Genomic DNA, 27,719 nt, shown 5'->3' on the forward strand with positions numbered 1-27,719 from the left:
TTGTGGCTTGATTTCTTTTATTAATATTCATTTTTCATGACCAAAATAACATTATGCACAGTGAGGAGCCTATAGGTTACAAGCTTCACATATTAGAACATTATAATAATAAAAAAAAAACACATTTTTTTAATGGCTCGTCAAGGTTGTTTCAGATCAACACCTGCAAGTGACCACTAGGTGTCACCGTTGAGACGGGTGTCGGATTGATTCGAAGCCTCGAAACAATATGGCACATTTGGTTCAACTGTTTCATTGGTTCACGAGGCCTCGATTTTGCCATCACTAGACACAGGTGTAGAAAGTAAACTAATCAGGGACTAACGAGCACAGGTGCAGACAATATATGACATCATGGTGACACACATAACCTTAGAAAACGAGCATATTTTCTTTCACTAACAAGCTACACATTACTATTAAAATAAAATAGTCTTAATCAAAAGAGGAAAATAAATGACTGGGAAAGATGAATGCTTTTAATTAATATATTAATGATAAATTTTCATGTCATATACAAAATTAATTATAAAATATAGCTGCAAGTAGCAATTATTGGGGCCAAGCGCAAGAAGATAAAACATGCCAACATGCCTGGGAGTGTAAGACAAACTGCAGCAAGGAGCAATTGAAGACATTGTAAGATGATTATAGGCAAAATAGCTGAATAATAATATATACAGTCAGTTAAAATATGATTTAATGGTTTATCACTTTCAACCAATAGGTGGCACTATTACAAAATTGATGTGGTATGGTCAGAGTGAAGTGACAACAACAAATACAAAGTTTAGTGTCAATATTTTAAAAGGAATTGCAGAGATACAGCTTCAAAGTCATTTTGGTAACAAAATATTCGAAACGGTACGAAATCCATAACTTTTTGTCTGCATGGTCTGGAGATGATATGATTCGATTTTGGTAAAAATCAGACAAACCGTCTAGGATGAGTTTGAAAAAGTAGGAATTGAACGAAAATAAAGATGGCAGACAGGAAGTGCGGCCAAATATGGCAAGCTTAGTATCTATGTTCTTGGCGTGACCCAAGAGATCTATTAAGATTATTCAAAATGTATTCGCATTTTTGGAAATTTCAAAAAAAAATTGACCAAAAGGTGACGCTGTCTCGAAATCTTTTGAGTACCTTCAAGGCATGGTGCTGATGACACATACTGAGTTCCGTAATGTTACACCAATGCATTCGTTAAGTATAAAAATTATCACAATACTGTATTTTAAGTCAATAGCAATTTCATGTTTTGTTCTATTAAAGGGCCAACAAGAGGCACAATCCTACCATTTTTTTAATGTGTTCTCATGGTGAGCCCATACATGTGTGTGTCAAATTTGGTGAAAATATCTCATTTCGTTTTGGAGTTATAGACATTTATTTTTATAAACACATAAAAAATGACCCACACCTGACTTTGTTTGCATTTTCTTGCCACTTACTATTAATATTTTGTCATTAAGGTATTGGCGATTAGCCAACGACCTATGATTCCAAACTTCCTACGGTGGTTTCGTCTCGATTGGTCAAACGGTTTCGAAGATATTGGCAAATGTTTTTTAGGTGCTAAATCACAATGCTACCCAAACCTAGTTTCATATCATTGGACTCGGCAAGGATTCAGGAACCTAAGGAGATGACTCCCGTGAAAATAAGTCAACCACACCCAGAATTATATAAATTTGAAAAATGTATTTTACCACTAGGTGGCACTGATTCGAAACTTCTCAGGCTCCTTCAGGTCATCGTATTGATGACCCATTCCGAGTTCCGTAACGATACGTTCATGCGTTCATAAAATACAGCATTTTGGTACAAAATTCAAAATGGTCGATAAAGAGTTGCAGAGATACAGCCTTACTTTTGTTTTTGCAAGTGCTTCCTTAAATTAGTACGCACGGTATTCGAGAAAGGTTTGATGAATCTTTGTTGGCATAGTCTGAAGATGATCTAACTACATTTTCTTGAAAATCAGAGCAATGGCCTTCGAAAAAGGAGTTCAAAAAAGTAGGTTTTTCTGAGAATTCAAAATGGTGGACAAATTTTCAAGACGGAAAATGACGACATAAGGTGCAATAGAATCGATTTGAGCCATGGAATCATGGGAAAAAATAATTTTGTTTCTAGCCCTTATGGTTCAAAAGTTATTAGCATAAACATGATTGAAAATTTGGACAGTTGAAGGCGCTAGAGGGATTGAGTTAGAGACTCCAAATTTGCTATGGTGACAGTTCAGACTGTCCTCTATCAGTGTGCCAAATTTCATAACTTTCCCACAAGGGGTTCTATGGGCTGACATAGACTTCCAGAGCGGAAGAAGAAAAAGAAACGGAAGAAGAAGAAGAATAAGAACGCCAACGATTTCAATTTTTGTGTGTCTGTCTGTATGTTTGTTTATGTATGCATGATACTGTTTTACTGATTGTTAAATTCTGCATCATGTAAAATCTGTTGAAATTTCATTTTAACCTCGGATCGACTGCATGGAGGAAGGTGTCTCAATGCCCCAGCTAAACTTAAAAGAAAATGCTCTTCTTCATCTTGCTTGCTATTAATGCCGTTCAGGACACAGGGCTGATCTGCCTCAGCCCTTCTCTTTGAAGCAAGAGTACGGCGAGAAGTTTTAGGTGTGCAGAGTGGTGGCACATTAGGGGAGTCAGGAGATCCGGGCTGTGTGGTGTCGGCCTGGGTTTGGGTCAGGGACTGTGTGCTCTCATCTGATGTCTGTGGGGGAAAAATCAGAAAGTTAATTTAAAAAATGAATATATATATATATATATATAGGTGTTACCATAGACTCAAGGAGAGCCACTACACTGACATCCTCATCACAAGAAGTGTTCTGTCTAAAATTGCTAGAGGTGTCCCTGTCTGTGATGTATGGCTCCAGTAAGTTGAGGATGGACATCTATTTCCACCTCCGATGGCAGGTTACCAAATGAGAAAGCAATAGGGAATGACAAAATAATCACTGAAACTTTACTATGCTACTACAAATACACTTATACAAGTCATCAAACAAAACTATTTTAAAGACCATCAAAGCAAAACAGAAGAATTAACCTATATAATTAAAACAAACAAACGCAATGGCTGCTGGCTCAGTGCTCGGAGCGTATCCTATAACGATAAGTCACTGGCAAATCAGTGGCTGTAATTAAATCATATCACATGATCCAATGTAGAAACTATCGAGCATACATAAATAGTTATTAAAAAAGAAGCTTAACTTCATTCAACGCTGAAAAATAGTTTTGTGCACTAATATTTTCAGTGGTGCTTTAACACGAAACAGGAAACTCGTGAATATTCATGTAAGCTCTGCCCAGTGTCACCGAAAATCTCAGACACAGTGAATGGTCAAGTCAATACAGACTGTATCAATTTTACAATACAGATTGTATCTTCACAGTGATAACATGAAAATAATACAACAAAGTTTGTTTCTAGAAGAAAATTGCGTCATTGTCCACCTGAAGCAGATCCATAATATTGTTGAATATTAAATGTCGAACTAAGCAAGCCAAAAGCCAAGCCAACCAAAAGCAAAGCTCCATCAGGTGACAGAATGGAGAAAAAAACATTCTGAATATTTCAGAACACCGGCCTCGTGCCCTCACGTTCTCTCGTGGCCCTCGGCCTTGTCCTACTTGACACAGTATACAACTTATATACAAGTTTCATTTTTAACTTGCATCACAAAAATAAACAACAGAAATATTATTTTTTTTTTTTTCATTTAGAACATTATTAATGAACCCATTTTTAACTTAGATTTTATTTATTAACCATTCTCTCAATAAGAGAAAATAGTTGGTCCATTCTCTCTCTCTTGAAAATCGATGTCTTCCTTAAAGGGTTAGACTCAAAAATACAAAAATAACGACTTTATTCCACTATTCATTTCCTTCTATCTGGGTCTCGAGTTAGTTCACGTAGTGTAATAGCGTAGCGCGTCTGTGTTGTACGTCACACGTAGGCTGACGACGCTGGTCATGTGTGATGCGTGTGACGTACAACACAGACGCGCTACGCTATTACACTACATGAACTAACTCGAGACCCAGATAGAAGGAAATGAATAGTGGAATAAAGTCGTTATTTTTGTTTACTTTTTGCGCACAAAAAGTATTCTCGTCGCTTGATAAACTTAAGATTGAGCCACTGATGTCACATGGACTACTTTGATGATGTCTGTATTGCCTTTCTGGACGTGAACAGTATACCGTCCATTGACTTTCAATGGAGGGACAGAAAGCTCTCGGACTAAATCTAAAATATCTTAAACTGTGTTCCGAAGATGAACGGAGGTCTTACGGGCTTGGAACGACATGAGGGTGAGTCATTAATGACATCATTTTCATTTTTGTGTGAACTAACCCTTTAAGTACCTTGACCAGCTCATCGACATGGCCTTTTTTTCTCTTGGCTGGTGGTGATCGTGGCTCCTCCTCATCTTCGTCATCCACTGCTGAACTTGTCCCTGATGTGTCTTCAGGGAAGGAGTCAATTAGGACAGGGGGGTTGGTGGAATGCCTCTGTCCCAACACCTTATCCATGAGGGTAAACCACGGCCAAGTTTCAGCACTTGCTCTCTTACACTTGCAATCCTATGGCAGAGCAAATATACCATGACTGTTAACAAAAACAACAACAGCACAATAAATTTCAGCAAAGATGTGCCAATTAACTTGCTTACTCTGTATCTTTTTTTTAAGTACTTCCATTTTCCTCTGGCCTCTGTGGGAGTGACCTTACCCAGCAGGCCCATTTTCTTCAGAACTGTCCTAAAACAAGAGAAAAAGGAAACACTTATGAAAAACATTATGATGGGCGCAATCTTAACATAAGTGCAATCTTAACATTACAAAATATGACACAACAGGACATGCATACAAAAGTCCTCAAGTTTGGTTAAAACATTTGTAAACATACCTTGCATGACAGTACTGTCATGCAAGGTATGTTTACAAATGTTTTAACCACCAATAGTCTTTCACTTTGTTGTTTTTTGTACTACAAAAAAACAACAAAGTGAAAGACTATTGCCTTATCTCCTGGTTGTCTTATTGTTGTGGGCTTTGTATAGGGTGAGGACTATTTGCTATAATACACAAGATAGCCTAGTGGAAATAGGCCTTACCCCCAAGCCACACTGTTCGATTTATTGTTCCCGGTAAATAAATGGTCGTTGACAGCCCTCATTTCAATAAATTCAGCTGTCCGCTCCAGGAGCTCTAAAACAACAGAAAATATTACAAGAAGTTTTGCAAGCGAAGGGTCCATCAAGTGTATCCTTAATTGCCCGAGAAACGAAGGGCGCATTTGAAGTCACATTAGAATCGGGGTAGCCTTTGTCACTCCGCGGTGATGCAATCAGCCTTCGAAGGGTGCAGCCTTTGAATTGGGACAGCCTTCGTCGTGCCGATGTGACGCAATCACACTTTAAATGCCTCTCTGGAGGAGTCAGGACGCAGCCTCCGAATTGGGACAAAGCTCATGTTATAAACAGTCACTTGTCACTAGGGTTGCAAAGGGGCGGAAAATTTCCGGAAAGTTTCCGGTAAATTTCCATGGGAAGTTAAGCTGGGGAATTTTGGAAATATTCCATATTACCATGGCAACCGCTTGTCCACTCTGAAAGTAACTGTACACATAAGAGACGGATAGATACATTATTTAAGGTTATTTCTATTCGTTAGAATATTGATATATGAACTTGTTGTCAAGTAAGCCCCGTTGCGAGCATGTGCGTCTCTCTAAACTTTCAGTGTGCTGCACTGCTCTAGTTGACTTCTGCGCCTTCCCCCCTGAAAATATCACGTTAATTTTGAAAACGTAATTCCTTTTGTGGATCCTCTTGGTCTTTCTTTATGTTTCTTTGACAAATATCAGTGTCTCAGTCTCACGCACGCTGCACGTGAGTGAACCACGCCTACTTATTTACATGTCGCGGTATACACGGAATAAAAAAAATCTGTTACGGTTGACATTTTCTTCCGCGGAAACGATATATACCGTCATACCGCCCAGCCCTACTTATGTGGTAAATAAAGTTATGCTAGCTTATTTAGCATCTAACTTATCAGCTTGCTATCTACTAGATGAATACATTTGTATGTGATATTTGCAATTTAAACATTTATTAAATATATTTCCCCATAATATCATCAAAACTTACTTCACTTTGTTTAGTCCACAGGCTCAAATGTGTGCCTTCAATAGTCTTGTGCTTTGGGCTTCTGTACATGTGATGGAGGCATGCACAGTGCCAGTAGGGGGTGTGGTCTCAATAGCCATGCAGTAAGCAGTGTGCTATGTGCATGTGATTGAGGAATGGCATGGATATTCAAGTGTATTTGAATGGCATCTGTTTGTTTTAGTCAAGATTATGCTAAAATATACTTTCCTCAACTATATTTAAGTTCCCTATGAAGAGCCAACCTTCAACTTTGAAAATTCCCAGTTTATTCCCGTTTATTCCCAAAAATTCCTGTTAATTCCCTTAAATTCCATCTTTGAAAATTCCCAGAATTTTGCAACCCTACTTGTCACCAACTAGAGGCATAACAATGTAATTGATACAATCGTTGTTTGAAGCACCAAGTTTTTTTTACAAAAGGTGAACTGCTCTTATGATCGCTACATAGACATCAGTGTTTATATCCAAACTATAAACTTTCATCCCAGTACTTCTGTGATCATTTTTATATTTGCAGCACAGAAACAACAATACTGTGTGGATGAAAATAGGCTACTGTTTGTGAAGTTGTTTCATACACATAACTGCTTTCTCAGCAGCAGCGCAAACACAGATTTGAATGTTCCGTTGTGATTTTGTCAAATGTTTAATAGACAGAGGCAAAATGTTGTCATTTAGTAATGAGACTGAGTGAGCGATTACTTATGCATCTCTACTTCTAAGTTGTTAAAAATAGTTGTGTTCATGAGGAGAAAAACAGAAGAAAGACTCTGTCTCACCTTTGATCCTATAACTAGGTATTGCAGCCTTAAACTCATGTGGACCACCTTGGACTTCAGACCTATAGCCAGCATTTGATCTTACGGATGTTCTTGGTGACATTTTCACTTTAGTCTTCTTACCTACTGGGCCTGGAGTCTGAGGCTGGCCCAAAGGCATTTGGAGATCAAGGCTCTGATCCCGTGATTCAACACTTCTCCTTCCTTTCGGGGATTTAGGAGTTTTGTCCTCAGGCTGAGGCTCTAAGAGAATTTGCTGGACAACCTCACCACCACTGAAATTCTGAGGCGTTTTCAATGGTGTTCTCTTCTTCTGGGAGACCGGAGTTACACTTTTCTCTGTAAATGAGGGGGTGATGGACCCTTCAGACGGCATATCATCAGCAGGTTTCTCTTCCTGACTTGCATGAAATGAGCTATCATGGATAGCTGGTCCATTAATATATTCATCTAGCAAGAACAAAGCATCCTCAAAATCCAGTTCTGGAGTTGTGACCGGTTTAGGGCTACTTTTAACATCTGCAGCGGGAGCTTCCTCATGATTAACCTGAGGTCCAGCAAAGTCACAAAAATGTATTTTGCCATCTTCTGGTTCATTCTGAACAGATTGATCCACAGATGGCAGTAAATTTGACCCATCTTTTAAACAAGTGTCTGTAAATATAGCACACATGACAATCACGGATATGTAATTATATTCTAGCAGAATTAGGAAAACTAGAAACATTTTTTTTACAGTAAACGTGCTGCAAAAAATAAAAATAAATGTATAGAATATTACAGAAAATACATTTCATGATCACTAACCAAACAAATTCTCTGACTTCCTCTTCTCTGCATGAACGGGTGTGCTTTTTTCCTGCTGGTCTTGCAAAGCCTACAGGATGACAGAACCAAAAATTTAACAAAATAAATAAATGATAAATTAACAAAAAATACACATCATCTGTTTCACAAGACTCACATCAGCTACACACCTGAACTGTTTTGTCTTTTCCAGCTGTCTGTGTCTTGGGACGTGGGCACTCAAACCTAACATTAGATGAAAACAAAATGAAAACAAATTATTTTCAAGACAAATTATTCTCAGAACAAGAAAACTTTCATTTTCTTTTCATAATTCTAATAAAAATCAGAATCACCTGTAAGAACGATCAATGATTGTGATGAGATCGCCATGCTTTAACCGTTCAGATTGATTGAGAACTTGTCCATTAATATGTGTGGGGTTCACAGAGCTTAAATTGGTCAAAATGAACTTAAACAAGAGAGAGACAATAAATGAACAGCATGTCATGTGTTCTTATATGCAAAGACACAGTTTAAGGAAACAAAAGATAAAGTCAAACTTATAGTGTTATACCACAGCATAATTACCTTGTTGTTCTCATTCAGCTCTATTTTACAGTGCTCTTTAGACACCTGCGGCAGCTGAATACAAATATCACAGTCCAGCTTCCTAAAAAGGTAAAGAGTCCACATTAAAACTGCTTCTTTGCCCATTTGCATATATGGCCCATTCTGTGAATGAGAAAAATTAAACTATGATGCACTTTTTGATTACAATATCATTTCTATGCATTGTTTAATGTGGTGTAAGTTGATATTCAAAGATGCATCTCCCATGTATTTCTAGTTTCAGAAATTTTTAATGCTAAATAGGCCTATAGATATCCCCCGGCCCAATTTAGCATTTTATGTTTTGAGGTTAATTTGTAATTAGTCAGATGTTAGATAATTTTATACTTTTTAAATATTGTTCATATTGTTTATCCTTATTATTTAATGTGCCTATCAGTAATTTAGCCTAATAGTCCAGTCATTTTAAGCAATAGCTTATTGCATTATTGCATTAGTGCCTTTTTGCAGGTAACATTTTGTTTTTGTTCATTGATGTCTAGAACATTTCAAATAATTACAGTTGCAGCAAGACGAACGATATGCACCACACAATCAAGTACATTATTCATTTGTTGTTCCTTTTTTGAATTATAGGCTAAACATTAAACGTGCGCATTTAAACAATTTAGGTTAATTTGTCACCTTTTCACATTAGAATATTTTACAAAATATTCGATGGCGAAGGCTTCATAAGAGGCAGTGACGTGAAGGTTGCTGAAGGAGATTAAATCATAGACAGTATAAGAAGTGGACAGAGCCATCTCATTGGAATTCAACTGAGACAAGTGAAGCCCATTTTTAGCGATTTTTTAGGACTTCCGTTCCTGACGCACAGACTCAAACAGAGCTTGACGACGTAGATGTGACATGAGCAACCCGTCTGTCTTCTAGTGGCTGTGGCATGAGAAATCTGAATCATTCCCTTCCAAAACTTGCAGAGACGGAGAGTGTGAGTAGGAGCTGTCCATGAGCTAGGAGCAGGAGAAACTTTTGCTAGGTATTCTGATTAATTATTTTGTCATTTTGCCTCCACGTCCCCCCGATTGCCCGCCAGCTTCTCCTCCCATCCATACGGTAATCTCTCTACTGTGCGACAGAGAGTCGCGTGGTTATGACGCAATCGTTAGCCAACTTTTACAAAAACTACTTTTACGGGGCCGTAACGTAAGATACAAGGTAATGGAGCATTTTATACATTGTGGTGTTTCTTTAGAAATAAATAATGGACAAATGGAGTCTTCAAACGCCTCAGATGTAAAGTTATTCGCTGTCAAAGTGATGCCAAAATGAATGGGAGTCAATGGAATGCTAACAGCAGGTAAAGTTCTGCTACAAGATGGTGGCACGCGGCCCGCTTCAACTTCCGGTCGATTTCCTTCCCGCTTGGATTAAATCTGTTGTTATGGCGAAATAGATGGGCTTTTATGGCTATAAGCCACGCCCATTCTGGCGGGCTCTGACGTACTTGGTGCCAAGCTGCCTGATTGGTTCGCGTGTCTGAGCCGCCTTGCCATAGGATGTGCAGTTGCCTCAGCACAGCCAATGGGCGAGCTAGTAGCTCTGCTGGTATTTGCTGTGCAGCTGCAGCGTTTTAAATTATAGGCTTCAATATTCTCGAGGAAAAGAGTTCCCCACTGCGTATTAGCAACACAATACGAAGTGACCGTTCTCGAAAGGGAACTACTTTTAAACAGGAAATACATATTTACAGCTGGTCTATTCACATGGTATTAGTATTACCTGCTTTTGTTATCAAAAAAATGTATAGAAAAATATTGTAGATGGTGAAAAAAATTATCTCTAATAATTTCGGGTAGATGTATGCTATGCAAGCTAACTAAAAAAAAACACTAAGAACGATAAGCGTTTAATTTCACAATCTATAGCTTCGGTTATATACTAGTATATGAAACAAGTTAAAAGACATTAATGGTCGTTATAAAGCAGTTCTAACGACTTATATAATAAAGTGATATCTGATTTGTAACCAGGCACTAAAGCGATTACCCATAAGACGTGCTTTGAACAATCGGATTGCTTGGGTCCTAAGCATAAACAGTAAAGGTCCTAAGCTGGGACTCATCTCTTCCACACCGGTAAGTAAGAAGCCATTATGGGAGCATGTACAAAACACCGTGATGTATAACACAGTGGGGGATGAAATGAAGAGGTGGCCTGACATTCTTATAAGAACATTTTAAATTATTTTGTTTTGTGAGTTGGAGTAGACGGGTCTTCGATGCGCGTCTCGGCAGCTCGTTTAACAAATGCCATCCCTGCATGCTGTGAGTTTGTGTTTCTTAATGATGTTCATATGGGAACGCAACGTGCGCCATTTCACCAGATTTGTAAGGTAAATAATCTATAAAGCTACATCAACACAGGAGAATATATCAGTATGTTTCTAAATACATCTTCTAACGATCCCCTAAGCTGCCCGCCCCATAAGCAGGCCGTCGAAAAACGCGTCTCTGTCGGCAGCCTAGGCTCTGAGATCTGCACACAAAAACAATTGGTTTCACCAACCAATCAAAACCAAAATAAATAGTGTTCCAACCAATCACCGACAGGGGGTGGGTGTTGTGAGGTAGTAACCATTTATATTTCAAATGACTATTATGTTAGCTGGGAGCAAAGCTGGAAGCGAGCTATGAAGTTGATAACATAATGTTCATGCATACAAAGTTAAAAATAAAAATAAAAATCTCTGCATTTACCTATTTTAGAATACACAATATTGAGTGTGCAAGTAACGGCTATTATATTTACTTGGTTATAAAATTGTTACAAAACAACTATAATGACTTAACCAGCAGAATGAGCCATCATTGGAACATCGATCTGAATAGGCCTATCGTGTGTCTGTCGCTTTAAGAAATGCGCGTGCATGATGATTTTTATTTTATTTTACTGTCTATGTTTTTTTCATGATGCACGAAACGGGAGAGAGGGGCGAGCTAACTTGGTTTGTTTGGGATCTCGCTTCAAACGAGATGGTCCTCACTGCAGAACACGAAATCCAGGGGGAGGAGTTGGATCCAGATCCAACTCCTCCCACCTTACATATACCTAAACCATGACCTACCATCTCCATCCCCTGATACCTAAACCCACCCCTAAACCTACCCATCTCCAACCCTTATATCTGGATCCAACTCCGCCCCCTGGATCTCGTGTACTCCAGTGAGGTGCTACTGCTTCAAACACAAACAGAAGTGACGTCACCCACAATCGCTGATACAACCTGTGCGTGCAAAGAACTCAAAATGGTGATTGAACGGTAAATGCAACAGATAACGTTACACTGTTAACTATTTGATTAAAATATAAAAATAACAAGCAACTCGCATTGTCAGCGTGTTCACACATTACAATAATGCTTTTATTAATGCGTTTATCAGCTCCAGTTTGGATCCTATTATGAAGACTTCAGATGCCCAACACCTATGAAGTGAAGTGAAGTGACGGTGCCAACTCCCTGCGAAGAGTTCAGATGACGCAAATTCTGAATCAACATGTCATGCACCAATGCTATATTTTCTAAATGCCATAATAATTTGTTAAACAAGTATCCATTACTTCAGTGAGCTCATTGTATCGCCATTAAAACTCTACATTGTTAAATTAATACATTTTTAGGTAACTGTGATTTTGTATACACTTCTGAAATGCATAACTTAGACAGTTACCTCTGATAACAGAACACTCTAAATTGTAATATGGACTCATGCACTTTCTGTAAAGCTGCTTTGAAATGAACGTAGCCTATTATGAAAAGCGCTATACAAATAAACGTGAATTGAATTTTAACCAAGGCCGACGAGCTTCTCGCAGCGTGCAGATCATAGGGTGCCCCACTAGGGCTGGGCGATAAATCGATTTTATCAATTAACTCTAAAGTGTAGTTTACTTGTTGTTTGAATGAAAATCGGTTTTCTCTTTAACATCCGCCGACGCTCCCCTCTGGGCTCCCGTAGTTGCGTATGGGCTCAGAATAGAGATAGACAAACAACATGTCAAATGAACGAGACCGCGGCAGCACAAGCACACCCGCCAAAACCGTTTACAAACTGAATCCGCAGGGCTGCCAAATCTCAAGAATTCACCGTGAGACTTTTCACACGCCACACATCCATTTTCTCACGCACAGAAAAATCACGAAGCAAAGAGGACACGGAGACCGACAGACAAGGAAGAGCAGGTTACTGTTGAAATGAAACAAATTCTCAGCTCTCAGATTCTGTCAATTTAATTACGAAATTCAAACAATAAACACCGTTTTGGCACTTGAAATTAACATGACACATTAACGTATCTAATGTAGCCTACCTAATATTTATCCAAAGGAATCGATATTGAATCAAGATCAGAATTAAATTGAAATGGTGAAATTTGTGTAAAGCAATAATAAAACCAGTAGCATTCCAGTTATTACCATGTAAACATTGTGTTGTCACTAAACTTAATAAAATTCTGTTTAGTTACCAAATGTTTTGACAATCACAACACACTTAATGATGCAAGTGTTGTTTTTTATTAACACATACCCCAATCCCAATCCACCCATTTTATGTTATGCTATGTTACATTTTCACTGTTTAAAAAGGCAGGGCGTGCCATCTTGTCTTTTTGGCTTGTTGTTTCTGATTGCACTTTAACCTCAAGGGGGAAATCCAGATCAAATCCCAGAAGGAAAAATCAAAACAAAATAAAGTTAAAACTTGTTTTGAACAATTTCTTTGTCATCTGCAGATTGATTTTAAGTAGGGGGGAAATAATCGATTTAAATCGTAAATCGGAATTTTTGTGAAACCTAGCCTCATAGCCATCATGACAAAAATGAGAAATACATGAGAAATATTTGCGTGGTGCCCCTGGGCACTTGCCTATGCAGCCATGTAAGCCATAAATATAAAATGTTACTGACCTTCCGAACAGACAGGGTGCTATGAAGAGAAATTCACTGCCATCTTCTCCATTTTTTTCGATCTCCACTATCTTCCCCAGCAAAGGCATTTTAAAACAAATGATCTTGTTTAGCAAACACAAAAAAAAAAAAAAAAATTAAAAGTCTATCCACTTTCACGGGTCACAGATTTGACACACGGCAATGAAAACCGGATGCTAGTTCTAGCAATGTGGTCTGTGAAGTTCAGTTGATCATCAATTGCAACTCCAAGGTTCCTGGCTGACCTTTATAGAGTTATGAATAGCCTAGAGGTGAAGTTGTAATGAAGTGTTGGGTTGGCTGGGACCAGAAGCAGGGTTTTTTGCAGTTTCTCTTTGGCAGGGGTTTCAGGGTTTTTCCTGGCTCAAAGCGAGGCGGAGGTAGACCATCATATAGCCTACTAGTGGTTTAAAGTACCGGTACGTCGGTACTGAAAATGTGACGATACCAGCATTTCTGTAGTAGCCTACCGGGTATATTCGGTACCCACTAATAGTCAGCTGCTTTAAGTCGCTTCCGTGTTTTTATCTAAGCGCGGGCTCCAGACTAACTTCTTTACTTGGAGCATGCACTGTCTGCAGCCGATATATACCAAGATATATTTAGTGTATGTGTATATTAAACTGCAAAAAGAATATTTAAATATTAACCCTGCATGTTCTGCTTGTCTCTGTGTGAATGAATGGTGCAGACGCGCGGTTTCATTTACCACACATACACACACACACACACTGAAGCACGCAAGTGACGCTCGCGCTGTTTTCAGTCTCTGCTGCCTCACGATATGATGACATGGTGAAATTCATCTCCAGAGCCACTCTGATAGTCACTTCATGAGCATTTTACCGTTTAATTTGAGAAAAAACTATCGTCATATTATACACACAGATACTCAAAGGTCTTCACGACAACCCGTCAAAATAAAAGGTCGGTTTAACTTGAAAAAATTGACAGAAATAATTATATTAGGCTACTGTACAGTAGATTTAGCTACGTCTCCATGGGATTTTTTTATAAGCAATATTTACGTTTAAACAGCATGTAGCTTTTAATGCTTACCGTCATAAATAAAGTAATTGAATTTAATTTAATATTTTTTTCAAGTATTTAAATAAAATAGAAAAATAGTTCCAACAGATTTTGCTGTGGTACCGAGAACCGTAACATTTTAATGGTATCGGTACCGACTACTGAAATTTTGGTACGGTCATTGACTGGTGATGTCACACTCGTGAAACACGAAATGCATTATGGGCGTCGTCAAAGAGTACCAGAGCCCGTCTACGGAGAGCCTGCCCACTCCCTATTAAGCTCTATTGTACCGAATTTTTGTTGTAGTACCACCAGAGTTCCACTGGGGGCGATCGCCATGAGTGCAAAATGAATGGGAGTCAATGGGGCTAGACAGCTAAATTTGTCTCTTTCACCCGATTGCCGTTGAGAAATCTCAGATCTGATTGTAGATTTTGCAAGTTCAACATGGGTTTTAGGTCGAAAGTTTTGATTTCTTACAGGTTGAGTTGTTGTTGCCCATAACACGCTAGCATTCTGCTAATGAATGCTGATTGGTCAGTGAAGGACTGATTACGACCAGAGATACCGCTTGATGGCATCGTGTCATCCGCAGCGGGACCAGAAACAAACAAAACAAAAACTCTTCTAGCACATGTGTTTACCTGTGTCAGCTGTGTTGTCGATGCCTCGAGTGAAAAGAAAGTGCAGAGCGCGAACGCACCAGAGTGAGTGAAGGATTGCTGTGAAGCAGTATCTCTGGTCGTACATGTGTATGACGTCATTGACACTTTAAAAGACTTTTTAAAGCAAATAAGTGACTCAAAAAAATCTAACACCCAGCAATGTGTAATTTATTTGCATCTCCTTTCGAATACAACATTCAAATTACTAGACAAAAAACTATATCCTGAGAAAAGTGGATTTTTATTGGTATAGCGCCATAGACCTCCATTCATTCTGCACTCGTCCTATGAGCGCCCTCATATGGAATCAGAGAGGAACTGCAACCAGTTCAGAAGCCGGAAGTGTACTGAGAGTGAAACTTGTCGCCATATTACATATTACGCTAGGTTCACACCGGACGCCGAAGCGGCGCGGAACGGAAAATCACGCGCGGTCCGGCGCCTGCCTGTTCACACCAGACGCATATTCTCCACGGCGGTCGACAAGCGCTTCTGCTCAGTTGTTGTTTATTAAGAGCTATTTTTTACATCATGGGTAAGTAAATAACCTCATAAAATGAATACACCATGTTTCTGTAACCAAGAAGTTTGTACACTTCTTTTATTAATCCTTTGTCGAGACACACACGCAGACAGAGAGAGAATATGGTGTAGATATACCGTTGAAATATACATCCTCTCTTCAAATTTATTAAATCTATTTTGTTGTGTTTTTTCTTTGTTTGTTTTCATCTTTCTAGTCTGTTTAGATACACAAATATGATCGCATTTACTCGCGGTATTTTAATTTGAAAATTGCTTATATTTTGACAATTGACCGGATTGTCTCGTGTTTATTGGTGTGACTTCCTGCCGGAATGGACGCGGATCACTCGCGGCTCGCGCAAAAAATAGACCAGACGCCGAAACTGGCGCTTCACGGCGCGGGCCGGCCGCGGCGCTCCGCGTCTGGTGTGAACGACACCATAGTTCTCTGGAAGTACCAAGAGGCGAAACTCCGTTGCAGTTTTGACAACAATCGCTAGATGGCGCTGCAGTCGCCATTTTGGACTGAACCAACGGCTTTACCGTTAGCACAACTACCGTATACAGCATTAATATTATGTCTGGAAATAATTGGAAACATAGAAAACAGTGTTCTGCCATCAACTGCAACAACTACCAGTGTACAACCAATCAACTAGCATTTCATAGATTCCCCAAAGATCCAGAGAGGTAAAGTAGAAAGAAAAAGGTTTTATTAACGTTAAAGTGAGCTAACGTCAACGATAACAGGTGCTCTAACGTTAATGTAAGCTATCCCATAACCGCAGTAACAGTTTGCTAACGTTATGTATTTGGTCGAAATTGAGTCAAGACTCGAAATGGGCTTTTTAAATCGCATATTTTCAGAGATATATGAACACCTAACCTGGCAAATGACCGCTTTATTAATTCATATAAAATAAATTATGAAAGTGAAACAGAAAAAAAGTTATATAAGTTTGAGTTTATTAAAATGTACAAATTTAAAAATATAATTATATTTTATATAAAATATATATATTACAAAATATATTTTACTCTATAACTGCAAGAAAATGAAAGCAAAAATCTGAACAAGTTGTGTTCCACATTTTAGGTTGATATCTCAAAAAATGAGCTTTCAGTAAGATTTTATTTGGGCGTAGTACCAAACTTTTTCACTGGATGGACAGCCAAGCTTCCTTGCTGACCATATAAGGGCGCCTCTATTTTCATATATGTTTTGAGTGATCTGAACCATGTATTTCCATAATTTTCATACAATTTATGAAGTAGACATCCTATTCAGAGGTAGTATGGGTGGTTTGGCAGTATTTGATTTGAATTCAACCTCTAATAAACACATAAAAAGAGCACATGCTTGTTGAGGCACACTAGCACACACAAGCAAGGTCTCTCGCTCCCTCGCCCTTTCTGCCGTGTGCTCTACACCAGGGGTTCCCAAACTTTTCCATTCCAGGACCCACCTAGACAAGAATAATCTATCTCAAGACCCACCAAAATATAAAATAATTTTAAAGCATGAATGTGGGGTGGGAGGCGTTAGTTCTCTTTGGAGCAGTTTTTTTTCCTTGTTATAGTATGAATGACAAGCTTAATTGCAATACAAACTTTTGGAACATTATCAAAAATTGAGAGCCTAACAGCCTAATGGCTGTTGAAATAATGTGAAGAATACTGAGTAGTTTTTGTCTGCTGCCTCAACTGATTTACCAGACATGGCAGAACAAATTTAAAGAAATGAAAAAAGATTAAGTAAGCTTAATCATAACCAAAGGTTTGATATGACAAAAAAAAACAGAATATAAAAAAAAAAAATAGACTAATAATTTTATTTGACAGTAGGCCCAGGACCTAGAATTTCAATACTAATATTTATGCTGCGAGTGTTGTTAAACTCATTGCGTTGTTCAGCGCAGAAAACGCTTTCGTGCTCGTGTGTGTACATGTGAAATACTTTTTATAGGCTATATTTTTTTGCGTTGTAGCAAAATGCATGCAAGGGAACGCAAACAACGCACTCTTACGACGACCATATCTCTGAAAGACAACAGTGCTGTGTTGAACAGACGACAGAAATCAGTGCAATTTGTTTCATGAAGCGCGCGCTTGCGACATGTTGTGTTAACAATTTCAGCGTCTCAGAGCGGCGCGGTTCATTAAGCGGTTCTGTGCGCATTATTAACAAGAAGAAACTCGTTTACTCCAATCACTGCTCTGCATTCTGCATGAGATCGCATTACACCGGATAATTCAAATGTCACGAAAGGCTGATTCAGGTCTCCGCTGCGTTTCCCAAAAGCATCGGGAGCAAAGCTGATCGTATAGAGACCCTATAAGTGGCAACGGTTTTACGATCTACTTAGGCATATGATGCTTTTGGGAAACGCAGCGCCTTTCGTGGCATTTGAATTCTCCTGTGTAATACGATCTCATAGCGATTTCTATTTAACGTTGGTACATCGTGCAAAATGTTTGTGTGTGTGTCATTCATGAAACGTAAATTTAGCTGCAGCCAATAGTGACTGCGCGACCCACCTCTTCCCAATCTGCGACTGCGACCCACAGTTTGAAAACCCCTGCTCAACACGGTTTGGAGCTGCGCGCTCTTGCTCGCTCGCTCTAGATTCCGGGAGATTTTAGCTAATTTGCGGGCATCAGGGAGCCGCTATCAATATGCGGGAGACTCCCGGAACTTCCGGGAGACTCGTGATGTCTGCTATAGAGATATTAAAAACTAGAAACTACTATTTAGTTCCCTTAACCGCTTTTGAATTGGAACCGGTATTGTTCAATTCTATGACAGCTGTGTTACGTTCAGTCCAAGATGGCGGAGCTGCAGCTCTGCGCATGGGTGCGTTTGTTGCAATGGAACGTTCTATTGAGTTTCGCCTCTTGGTACTTCTATACTATTTGGCGTAGTCGCCATTTGTACGGTATCAATGCTAGTGTGTTCTATTGGGAGAATTGTGTTGTTCGTAAATGTGATAAAATGGTACGTTCTTGTTGTGTGATAGGCTGCAATAGTAAGTATCACGACAGAAAGGGTCACAAACTAAACAACGGGGAAAGGTTTTTTAGTTTTCCCACTTTGAAGAAAGGACATGGACAGCATAGTGGACGTAACAAAGAGGCGTCGGATGGCCTGGGTTGGAGCTGTGCGACGCAAAAACATCACTTTTGCAAACATATCTCCGTTTATGTATGTCTTCTCTCGACATTTTGTGTAATTAATACAATAAAGAAAAAAATGCATGAAAAGAGGGTAGTATAACAATTTATTTGACACGTTCAAACTAAACAAACCATCCTTAATCAGGCACTGATGATATACAGTTAACATAACAAAGGCCGACAGCCTACTGTGTTTCCCACAGTATTGTTGTACCGAAGAAAATTTTGTACATTTTAAATATAAATTAATTAATCTGGTGCACTTTGAGTCACCTGAAACCGCCCATTATTTTTTTATTTAAAAAATAAATAATCCACCCACCAACCGCCCAAACCTATAATATTCTTTGATTTAGATATCTGCATCTAATCATCACATTACAATTACAATTCTCAGTGTTAAGCATGATAATATGGTAACATATCACACTGAAGTAGGCTGATTTAAAATGAACATTTATTTAAAATAAAAGTTCTTCTTTTGGCAAAATTACATTTCCTTAATAGCCTAAACAGAGGCATTACTACCTTCAAACTTAAATTGTCAATGTTTCATTACATCACTGTTGGAAAATACTGTTATCAGAATAAAATTTTTTACCTTTATAAAGGGCATTTTTTACCAAATTTTATTAAATGTATGCTCCATCTTTCATTTCAAATTCTTAAATTTGATCATTATATTCACTTAGAATAAGACACTAGACCAATCAAATTAAATAATTTACATTGAAAACTGTATTAAATGAGATTATGAGAGTGTTTTAAATATTTTTTGAATATACAACTATGGAATGTTGAAAAGAATGATACTTTGAAACTAAACCGCCAGAAGGTGGCGGCAGGCGACTGTCTTAATGAGCCAGTCATTCATTGTTCAAATGGCTGATTTATTCAGAATGAGGCAGTTTATGAATGGGTAATTGAATCTTTGACTCAACCGATTCGTTCAAAACGCTGAATCATTCAGTAATGAAACATGGCTGAGTGTTCCTGTGAGATGCACAATGGTCCTGCTGTGATGTTTGTTTGGAACTATTTTCGCTGCTGAAACAGAACAAAAACAGTCGTTGCGTCTAAAATGTAAGTGACTTAATTTTAACAATTTGTTTATTGAACTGTTATGAAATCAGTGTCTCGGTTTCAATCGTGATGGTATTCAGAAAAACAGCACTCTGGTCGTGTGATGGTTCTTAACTGTATAATATGTTATAAATAACTGCGTGAGCCTCAACAGCGCAACTTTGTTACTGTCAGTAGGCCTACATTAGGTAGGCCTATTATCAACTATAGGCTATCAATCGCCACTTACATTAAATGAAATAAAATCAGAATCGTCCTCGCGTTTTCAGTGATTCCCTAGTTATTTTTTTATTTTATTTTTATTAAAAATAGTTATAATCAGGGCATTTGTCCAGTTGGGCCAGTACAAAAATAACGACTTTATTCCACTATTCATTTCCTTCTCTCTGGGCCTCGAGTTTTTTCACGTAGTATAACTACGCAGCGCTTCTGTGTTGTACGTCACACGCATCACACACATGACCAGCGTCGGCCAATAGTGAGCCTACGTGTGAAGTACAACACAGATGCGCTGCGTAGTTATACTACGTGAAAAAACTCGAGGCCCAGAGAGAAGGAAATGAATAGTGGAATAAAGTCGTTATTTTTGGGGGGTTTTGCACACAAAAAGAATTCTCGTCGCTTTATAAACTTAAGATTGAGCCACTGTAGTCACTTGGACTATATTAACGATGTCTTTAATACATTTTCTGGGCCAGCAAGTTATAATGTCTTAGAAGCCTATGGAGGAGTGATCCAGCTCTCAGATTTAATAAAAAATATCTTAATTTGTGTTCCGAAGATGAACGAAGGTCTTACAGGGTTGGAACAACATGAGGGTGAGTAATTACTGACAGAATTTTCATTTTTGGGTGAACTAACCCTTTAACACATTATAAGCTAATGATTTATCTGTCATCCACCCTCGATTAATTGGAATGTTATGTTTTAATTTCTTGGCCCGCCCGACCCACGGATTATGATCCGCACAGCACTATTGGCAAACTATACGGTTTGAGAATGGACACAGGCCGGGAACCCGCAACAGAACCGTCATGGTGGAAAAAGTGTATCTGAGCATGTGACTGTCTGTCCTAGTTTTGTCGAGAGCGTGAGGCGGCACGAAATTTGATGTTGGCAGCCGCCTCGTAATTCTCTATGTAGGAAAAACCCTGGGTTTAGCAGGGGAAAAACCCTGTGTTTAGCAGGGGGGTTTTCTGGGAGGGTTTGTGCAGTGAACTGTTACTCATTAGTTTTAGTGCAGTGTTGTGCTTATGGGACTGGGGAGGAGCAAACTGCAACACTGCAGTTTGGGGTGGGTGAAGGAAAGATTACAATTGATTTTTATTGAGAAACATAATTTTTTCAAGTGTGTTGGGGTTTAGATGATTCCTCTTCTTGGACAAAACCTCTCCAGCCTTGGAAAAGATCCTTTCGCAAGGAACAGAGGATGCAGGGGAACTGTTACGTGCTCAGAGGATATGGTGTTCTGTTGTTGTTTTTATTTTACTTTCACTTTCTCCATTATCACCTCTTAGGGCGGTGCTGTTGGCTGTCAATCATCATTTCAACGGTTACACCTGAATGGGCGTCCCTGTTATAAAAGTGACGCAGACCAGAAGCGGGGGAGAGAGAAGGAGGGAGTTGATTTGTTTTTTTTTTGCCACGCTGGGTTGTTGGCGTGTTTTGTTTTTGTTTTCTGATTCTTTGTTTAATCTTTTAATTTTTTTTAAATTAATAGTTTGTTTTCTTTATATTGGTTTACAGCTGACCAGGGAAGCATGTCACGTGACTTCCATTTTTTGAGAGGGTGCCACTATTGTATGTTTTGAGTTTTCTTAAGTAGTATAGTTTAGGTAGGGCGTGTTGTACACCGAAGACTTTTTGTTGTTGTTGTTGTTGTATCTTTTCTTTTTGAATTAGCTTATTGGGAAGGGGAGATAGTTGTGGGTTTTGTTTTCTTTCTTTCTTTGATTTAGCCCCGCTCAGGTTCCTATTCCCTGTGTACGGTATTTTTGTTAGTCTCTCTCTCTTTGAGTTCTCTATTGTGAATAAATTTATTATTTTTCTTAAATTTAAACTCCCTTTATTCCTGTGTTATTTTGCACCAGTGCCTTAAACACGTACCACAGTTAAAATGATCTGGGAAAATATGAATTTATTTTATGTTGTGTTCCCTCATGCCCTTAGCCACTTTAGGGACGTAACAGGAACATAAGCATGCCAGTGCCAGCTGGTATAAATGAGGATACTGATGCTTCTGTTGAGCCCAATATACTAGTGGATCTTCAGATCTTGTGAGATTCATTTCTGATAAATACCGGTCCACTTCTACAGTAGCATCTGCTGTTGCACTTGAGCTCCTTCTACTGTGATCAACCATGCTATCCAGCAGATGCCAAAGGTCACCTAAAATTAGAGATAAAAAGAAAAGAAAAATCCATTAACAATGGTTCACAGTACTACTCACCAATGTGAAAATTCACACAACAAAGAAATATACTACTTACTGTTGTTTAAAGATTGACCTGCTTCTGAAGAGGATGGCAGCTGAGTTGGGGGTGTATTGGTGGAAGCAGAATGGAGACCAGAATATTTGATTACAGTATATTCAGATTTTAATCTTGATGCAGCTTCTTGCAGTTTCCCTTGACTTAAGAATCCCAGTTTAAAAAAAAAAAAAGAAAAAGGGATCCAATAACGTGGGTATGATTGTAAATGTACTTATTCCCTGACCCTCCGGACAAGGCTGTCACCCAGCTGCCTTGTTAAATTGGACTTGAGGCTTTCTAGCTTACTCGTTACAGCATGATTAAATGGTAAATGGACTGCATTTATATAGCGCTTTCACAGACCTATGGCCACCAAAGCGCTTTACATATTGCCTCACATTCACCCATTCACCGACAGCGGTGTCAGCCATGCAAGGCGCCATCCAGCTCGTCAGGAGCAGCTGGGGTTAGGTGTCTTGCTCATGGACACCTCAACACTTGGTCAGGTGGAACCGGGGATTGAACCACCAACCTTCCCGTTTGTAGACAACCTACATGAACCACTGAGCCACTGCCGCCCCAGTAAGCAAAGGTATCAAAGGTATCACTTTGGAGGCAGACACCCTTTTTTCCTCCAGAATGCTTTACTGTTGCCTGGCAGAAAGGGGCAAGACTATGTAAAGTATCTTGGACTGCCTCATACTCAAGGGCAGTAGGAGGGGTGATGCCCTCACTGGCTCCTGATAGAGACGTTCTAGCATGTTATAAGTGCTGTTCCAGCGAGTGTCCACTTCAATTATCATTTTCAGAACTTGTCTCCCCATCTGCTCCTGTACTTGGGCCAGTCTCTCTTTTGCTGTAGTGCTGGTTCGGAAATAGGTCACAAGTTTCCTACATTTGGATCGAATTTCATTGAAGCTACTGATGTCATCAAAAGATTTCCTCACAATAAGGTTTAGTGCATGTGCAATGCATATTGCATGCCTAACATTCAATGATTGTGCACATGCTTTCATGTTGGCTGCAGCATCAGTTACCAGGCACTTCACTTTATGCTTTATGCCCCAATCCTCCATGAGTTTGATATGTCCAGTAGCCAAGTTCTCAGCAGCATGGCTCTTAGGGAAATTGTCCACAACTAGTAAAATAGTGCAGAGCTTGTCATTGTCATCTATAAAATGGCAAGTTTCTGCTAGGTAGGCATCCATGGTATGCATTGTAGGCATTGCTTTTTTCAAGAAACCCATTCCACGCAGGATGATGCTAAATTTTGGAGGCCCCAGTGGGGCAATGATATATGGATGTCTCACAGTACAGAGCGATCAGCAGGTATTGCTATTTTGAAAAATAAGTTTGCTGGTGAAATAATACACCTTGTCAGTGACCCTAAGGGTAATTTTCTTTTGTTGGTGGTTTTACTTGGCCAGACCACCACAGTTCTTCTAAATATGTATGGATATAATTCTTCTAAGTTAAATACCACCTTAATGGAAGTGATTAGTGATCATATACAGCACTGGATAAATAAATACCCAAATAGTGATTAGGATAGGTTTCCTTCAAGAGTGGCTTCTGTATGTCCAATTATGAATGCATTTATGGTGTGATTTAGTGTTGTTTATATATTGAGAGAAACATATTGTGGTGGATTTTTAATAGATAAAATAGTAAGCTGTATATCAAACTAATATGAACTCTAACATCTAACCTTACTTCCCTTTTTAGGCCTAACAAAACTAACACTTTGAAACACAATGTACTAAAATGTTCTGTCCTGTTTTTGAATGTTGTATGTTGTGTTGCCATGCCCATTTGACTTTGGTTGTGTGAGTGTAAAAATAACAAATATGAGAAATGAAACTAGACAGATGACTAAGTTTGAACCTTGTGATTAACAATGAAGTAATCATTAAAACAAAGTTTGCTTTACCTAGTAACAGAAGGGTTTGCATATGAAGAACCAATCAAATTCATATCATTTTTCCATATTCTATAAAAACTGTTGTATTCGTGTTAGCTGGTGGGATTCTCAATGGAATTTGTCTGAGATCCTCCGGCCTTGCTTCTTCTTGGGGGAAATTCTCTGAGAACTGCTCGAGAGATCCTCCGGCCGTGATTAAAGCATTTAAAGGACATTTGCTGAAGTCTGTTTGTCAATTATTCCTCCGCAGGGAGAAAGCTAGTTAGGGAAGCAAGTTAGTTAGGTAGACTATATATTAAACGTCGATTGGAGACGTTAGGGAACGTCGATTGGAGATGACCCAGGTAGATTATATAGGATTGGGAACGTCGATTAGAGACGACTCAGGGAACGTCGATTGGAGACGACCCAGGTAGATTATATAAGATTGGGAACGTCGATTGGAGACAACTGTAGGGCTGAGCAAATATGGGCAGAACTCTTTACTGCCCTAGTACTTCAAAAAGCCTTTTAAAGGTATACATGTGAATTAAACGTGGCACAATGGCCTTCACTATCACAGTATGCTAATGCCTATCTAGTGCAAGGGATTCATCAATATGCTGATTGAAGACTGTTGGGACACTCCAGGCACAGGATGGTTCTGTCGGGAGAGACAGAGTCGTTTGCACCTCAATGACACGTCTGTACCATTTGCTTCACAGGACATACAGTACAGTAGATGCTTTCAACTACATACTGTTTATTTACTACTGTGTTCTAATATGTAACTATGCCATGTTTGGTCTCATCTGACAGCTTATAAACTGAAATGAATGGTGGTGAACTTAATAGAGATATTAAGTATCCTAATGTACAATCTAGGTACTATTGGTTAAACATGCATTGAGGAGAATATGTTAATGTTCTTCTCCCCCTCTGGATCTCCACCCATTTGCCTCATCTTCCTGTCATTGGGTTTGGTGTTGGTATTCCACTCATGTTTAACAATGCTTTGCTCAGGGTATAAGAAGGAAAGGTAACTGTTGATCTAGGAGAAAGGCTTTAACTCTGCCACTCCCGCACACCGGTGCGTAACCTCATACTACAAGAAAGGCTTTTACGGCCTCTTCTGCACGACAGTGCATTATTTGTTACAACTAAGTTTCTAATACAGTATGTTGTTCCATTCTACTGTCTGTATATTTAAACATGTAACTTAATAAATAACTTTGCCTGCTTTAAAGGCTTTGAGAATCTTTCCTTTTATCACTGATTATGTTGAAAGCTAAAGTGATTATAACTTTCGTTATCTAAACGTTCAGGTTAAATTCTACGTTTTCCTATCAGTTCTAAGAAAGACTTTTACTTTTAAAGAATAAGAGGTTAAAGAATAACAACAACTTTAATGGAGTCAGATTTATTATATTGGAGTCAGATAAACATTTGAATTATACACGTCATCCTTCAACTGCCTTTTGTTCCGATTATTGGTTCAAAATAGCAGCGTGAAGTTTCCAGCCTTACACGACCCAGGGAACGTCAATTGGAGACGACCCAGATAGTTAGGTTTAGGGAAAAATCTACAACAGCATGAAGGTCTTTTTCTTCAATTAATCCAGTGCGGCATCGGAGGAAAAACATATGACAACATCAAATCAATGTACACAAACAACAAATTTGCAGTTAAAATTGGTAACAAACACACAGAATTCCTATCTCAGAGTCGTGGAGTGAGACAGGGCTGCAGCTTAAGTCCAACGCTGTTCAATATATACATAAATGAGCTAGCGAGAGCTCTGGATCAGTATGCAGCACCTGGCCTTACTCTACTGGACACTGAAGTCAAATGCCTTCTGTTTGCTGATGATCTGGTGCTGCTGTCTCCCACTAAAGAGCAGAATCTACACCTCCTGCACAACTTCTGTCAGTCATGGGCCCTGTCAGTTAACCCCAAAAAGACAAAAATAATGATTTTCCGAAAAAGACCCAGCCGCCAAGACATCATAGTTTTAAATTGGACAACATGTTCTTTTGAACACATGCAGGACTACACTTACCTTGGCATAAATATTAGCAACACAGGACATTTTAAAAAAGCTGTTAATGACTTGAGAGACAAGGCACGGAGAGCTTTTTATGCTATTAAGAGAAATATCCAAATTGACATCCCAATCAGAATCTGGCTAAAAATAATCAAAACTGTAATAGAGCCCATCGCGCTGTACGGGTGTGAAGTCTAGGGCCCATTCACAGACCAAGAGTTCACTAAATGGGACAAACACCCAATAGAGACTCTGCAGACCGAGCTGTGCAAAATCTTGCTACGAGTTTACAAAACCCCAAATAATGCCTGTAGAGCAGAATTAGGATTATACCCATTTGTAATAACTATTCAAAAAAGAGCCATTAAATTCCATGTCCACTTAAAAAATAGCGAACAGACCCCCCCATCCATGAACAGACCCTCCATCACAAAGCCCTGTCCTACCAAGAACTGAAGCCAGAGAAAAACGCCCTTGGCCGATTGGTATTAGATCTGACGTCACAAACTGACAATAAAAACATAGCCAGACCAAACCAAATAATTAAAACACAAAAAGAAAAATACCTCAAACATTGAACAGACGCAACAGCCAAACAGAGTAAATTGGAATGCTATTTGGCCCTAAACAGAACATATGAATTGGCAGGATGCCTGAGTAAAGTGAGAGACCCTAAACTGAGAAAAGTCCTGAGCATGTACAGACTCAGTGAACACAGTCTGACCATAGAGACAGGTAGACACAGACAGACCTGGCTGCCGAAGGAAGGCATCCCCTTCCTCTGCTGATCCGTCTATATGGAAGTTTGTAGAGGAATACTCCTGTACTTCATCCACAATTATTGTATCCGATTCCTCCTCCCATTCCATGAAGTCAATCCTTGGCTTTTTCATTAGCCATCAGCTATACCTACAAAAGACCTATGAAATCTAATATTGATCCATGTAGGTACATAGCCTAATATTTTACACTTATGAAAAATAGCCCTACACAATCAAGATAGCCTAATTAAACTTAATAGCCTAGGCCGGGGGTAATAAATACTATTAAAATATGAGAATTAAACAGTGCAAGTCAATGAAAGCGTGCAGCTCTAACAAACTATTAGCGCGACCACTGCGCATCAGCGCACACAATACAGCTTGTTCCGCTGTAAAATTAAAATCCGCTGTTAAATTTCAGCCAAGTATACAGAGTCCTTATTTAACATTCCATACATATTAAAATGACTGTGATGCATGTGGAAAAACGTTCATGCGTACCTGGTCACTTCATGTGTTTTCTCTGATCGGAAATACCAAGCGTGAGGTAAATGCCCTCCAACAGAGAGGACACTTTTTCATATTCCAGATGAAACTGAACAAAATGCATCTGCTTGTTGAAGTCACATATATGTAAATTTTACTCCTGCCAAAATGGTAAAAAATGAACACGCGAGAGAGCGCGTTATAACGGCTCCCGGACAGATGATGCACTGCTGCAAC

At 39.0% G+C, this 27,719-nt stretch overlaps 1 protein-coding gene across 3 annotated transcripts; it reads right to left on the reverse strand.

The window, feature by feature from the left end:
- LOC311096014 (uncharacterized protein) lies at positions 1-27,719 on the reverse strand. 3 transcript variants are annotated; one of them, XM_084134928.1, is made up of 11 exons: positions 27,498-27,719; positions 13,320-13,423; positions 8,369-8,450; positions 8,134-8,249; positions 7,969-8,023; positions 7,799-7,868; positions 6,992-7,645; positions 5,154-5,247; positions 4,710-4,797; positions 4,402-4,620; positions 1-2,734 (listed from the first exon to the last, which is right to left on the reverse strand). In XM_084134928.1, the coding sequence occupies exons 2-11, from the start codon at positions 13,406-13,408 to the stop codon at positions 2,426-2,428; spliced, it is 1,776 nt and encodes a 591-aa protein (XP_083991054.1). In that variant the 5' UTR covers positions 13,409-13,423; positions 27,498-27,719; the 3' UTR covers positions 1-2,425. The 3 variants fall into 3 exon arrangements, with proteins under 3 accessions (XP_083991054.1, XP_083991053.1, XP_083991055.1); XM_084134927.1 differs by lacking the exon at positions 27,498-27,719 and having other exon boundaries at positions 13,320-14,334; XM_084134929.1 differs by lacking the exon at positions 27,498-27,719 and having other exon boundaries at positions 2,560-2,734; positions 4,391-4,620; positions 13,320-14,334.

The sequence above is a fragment of the Abramis brama genome (assembly GCF_963993115.1).
Source record: "Abramis brama genome assembly, chromosome: 14".
NCBI lineage: Eukaryota > Metazoa > Chordata > Actinopteri > Cypriniformes > Leuciscidae > Abramis > Abramis brama.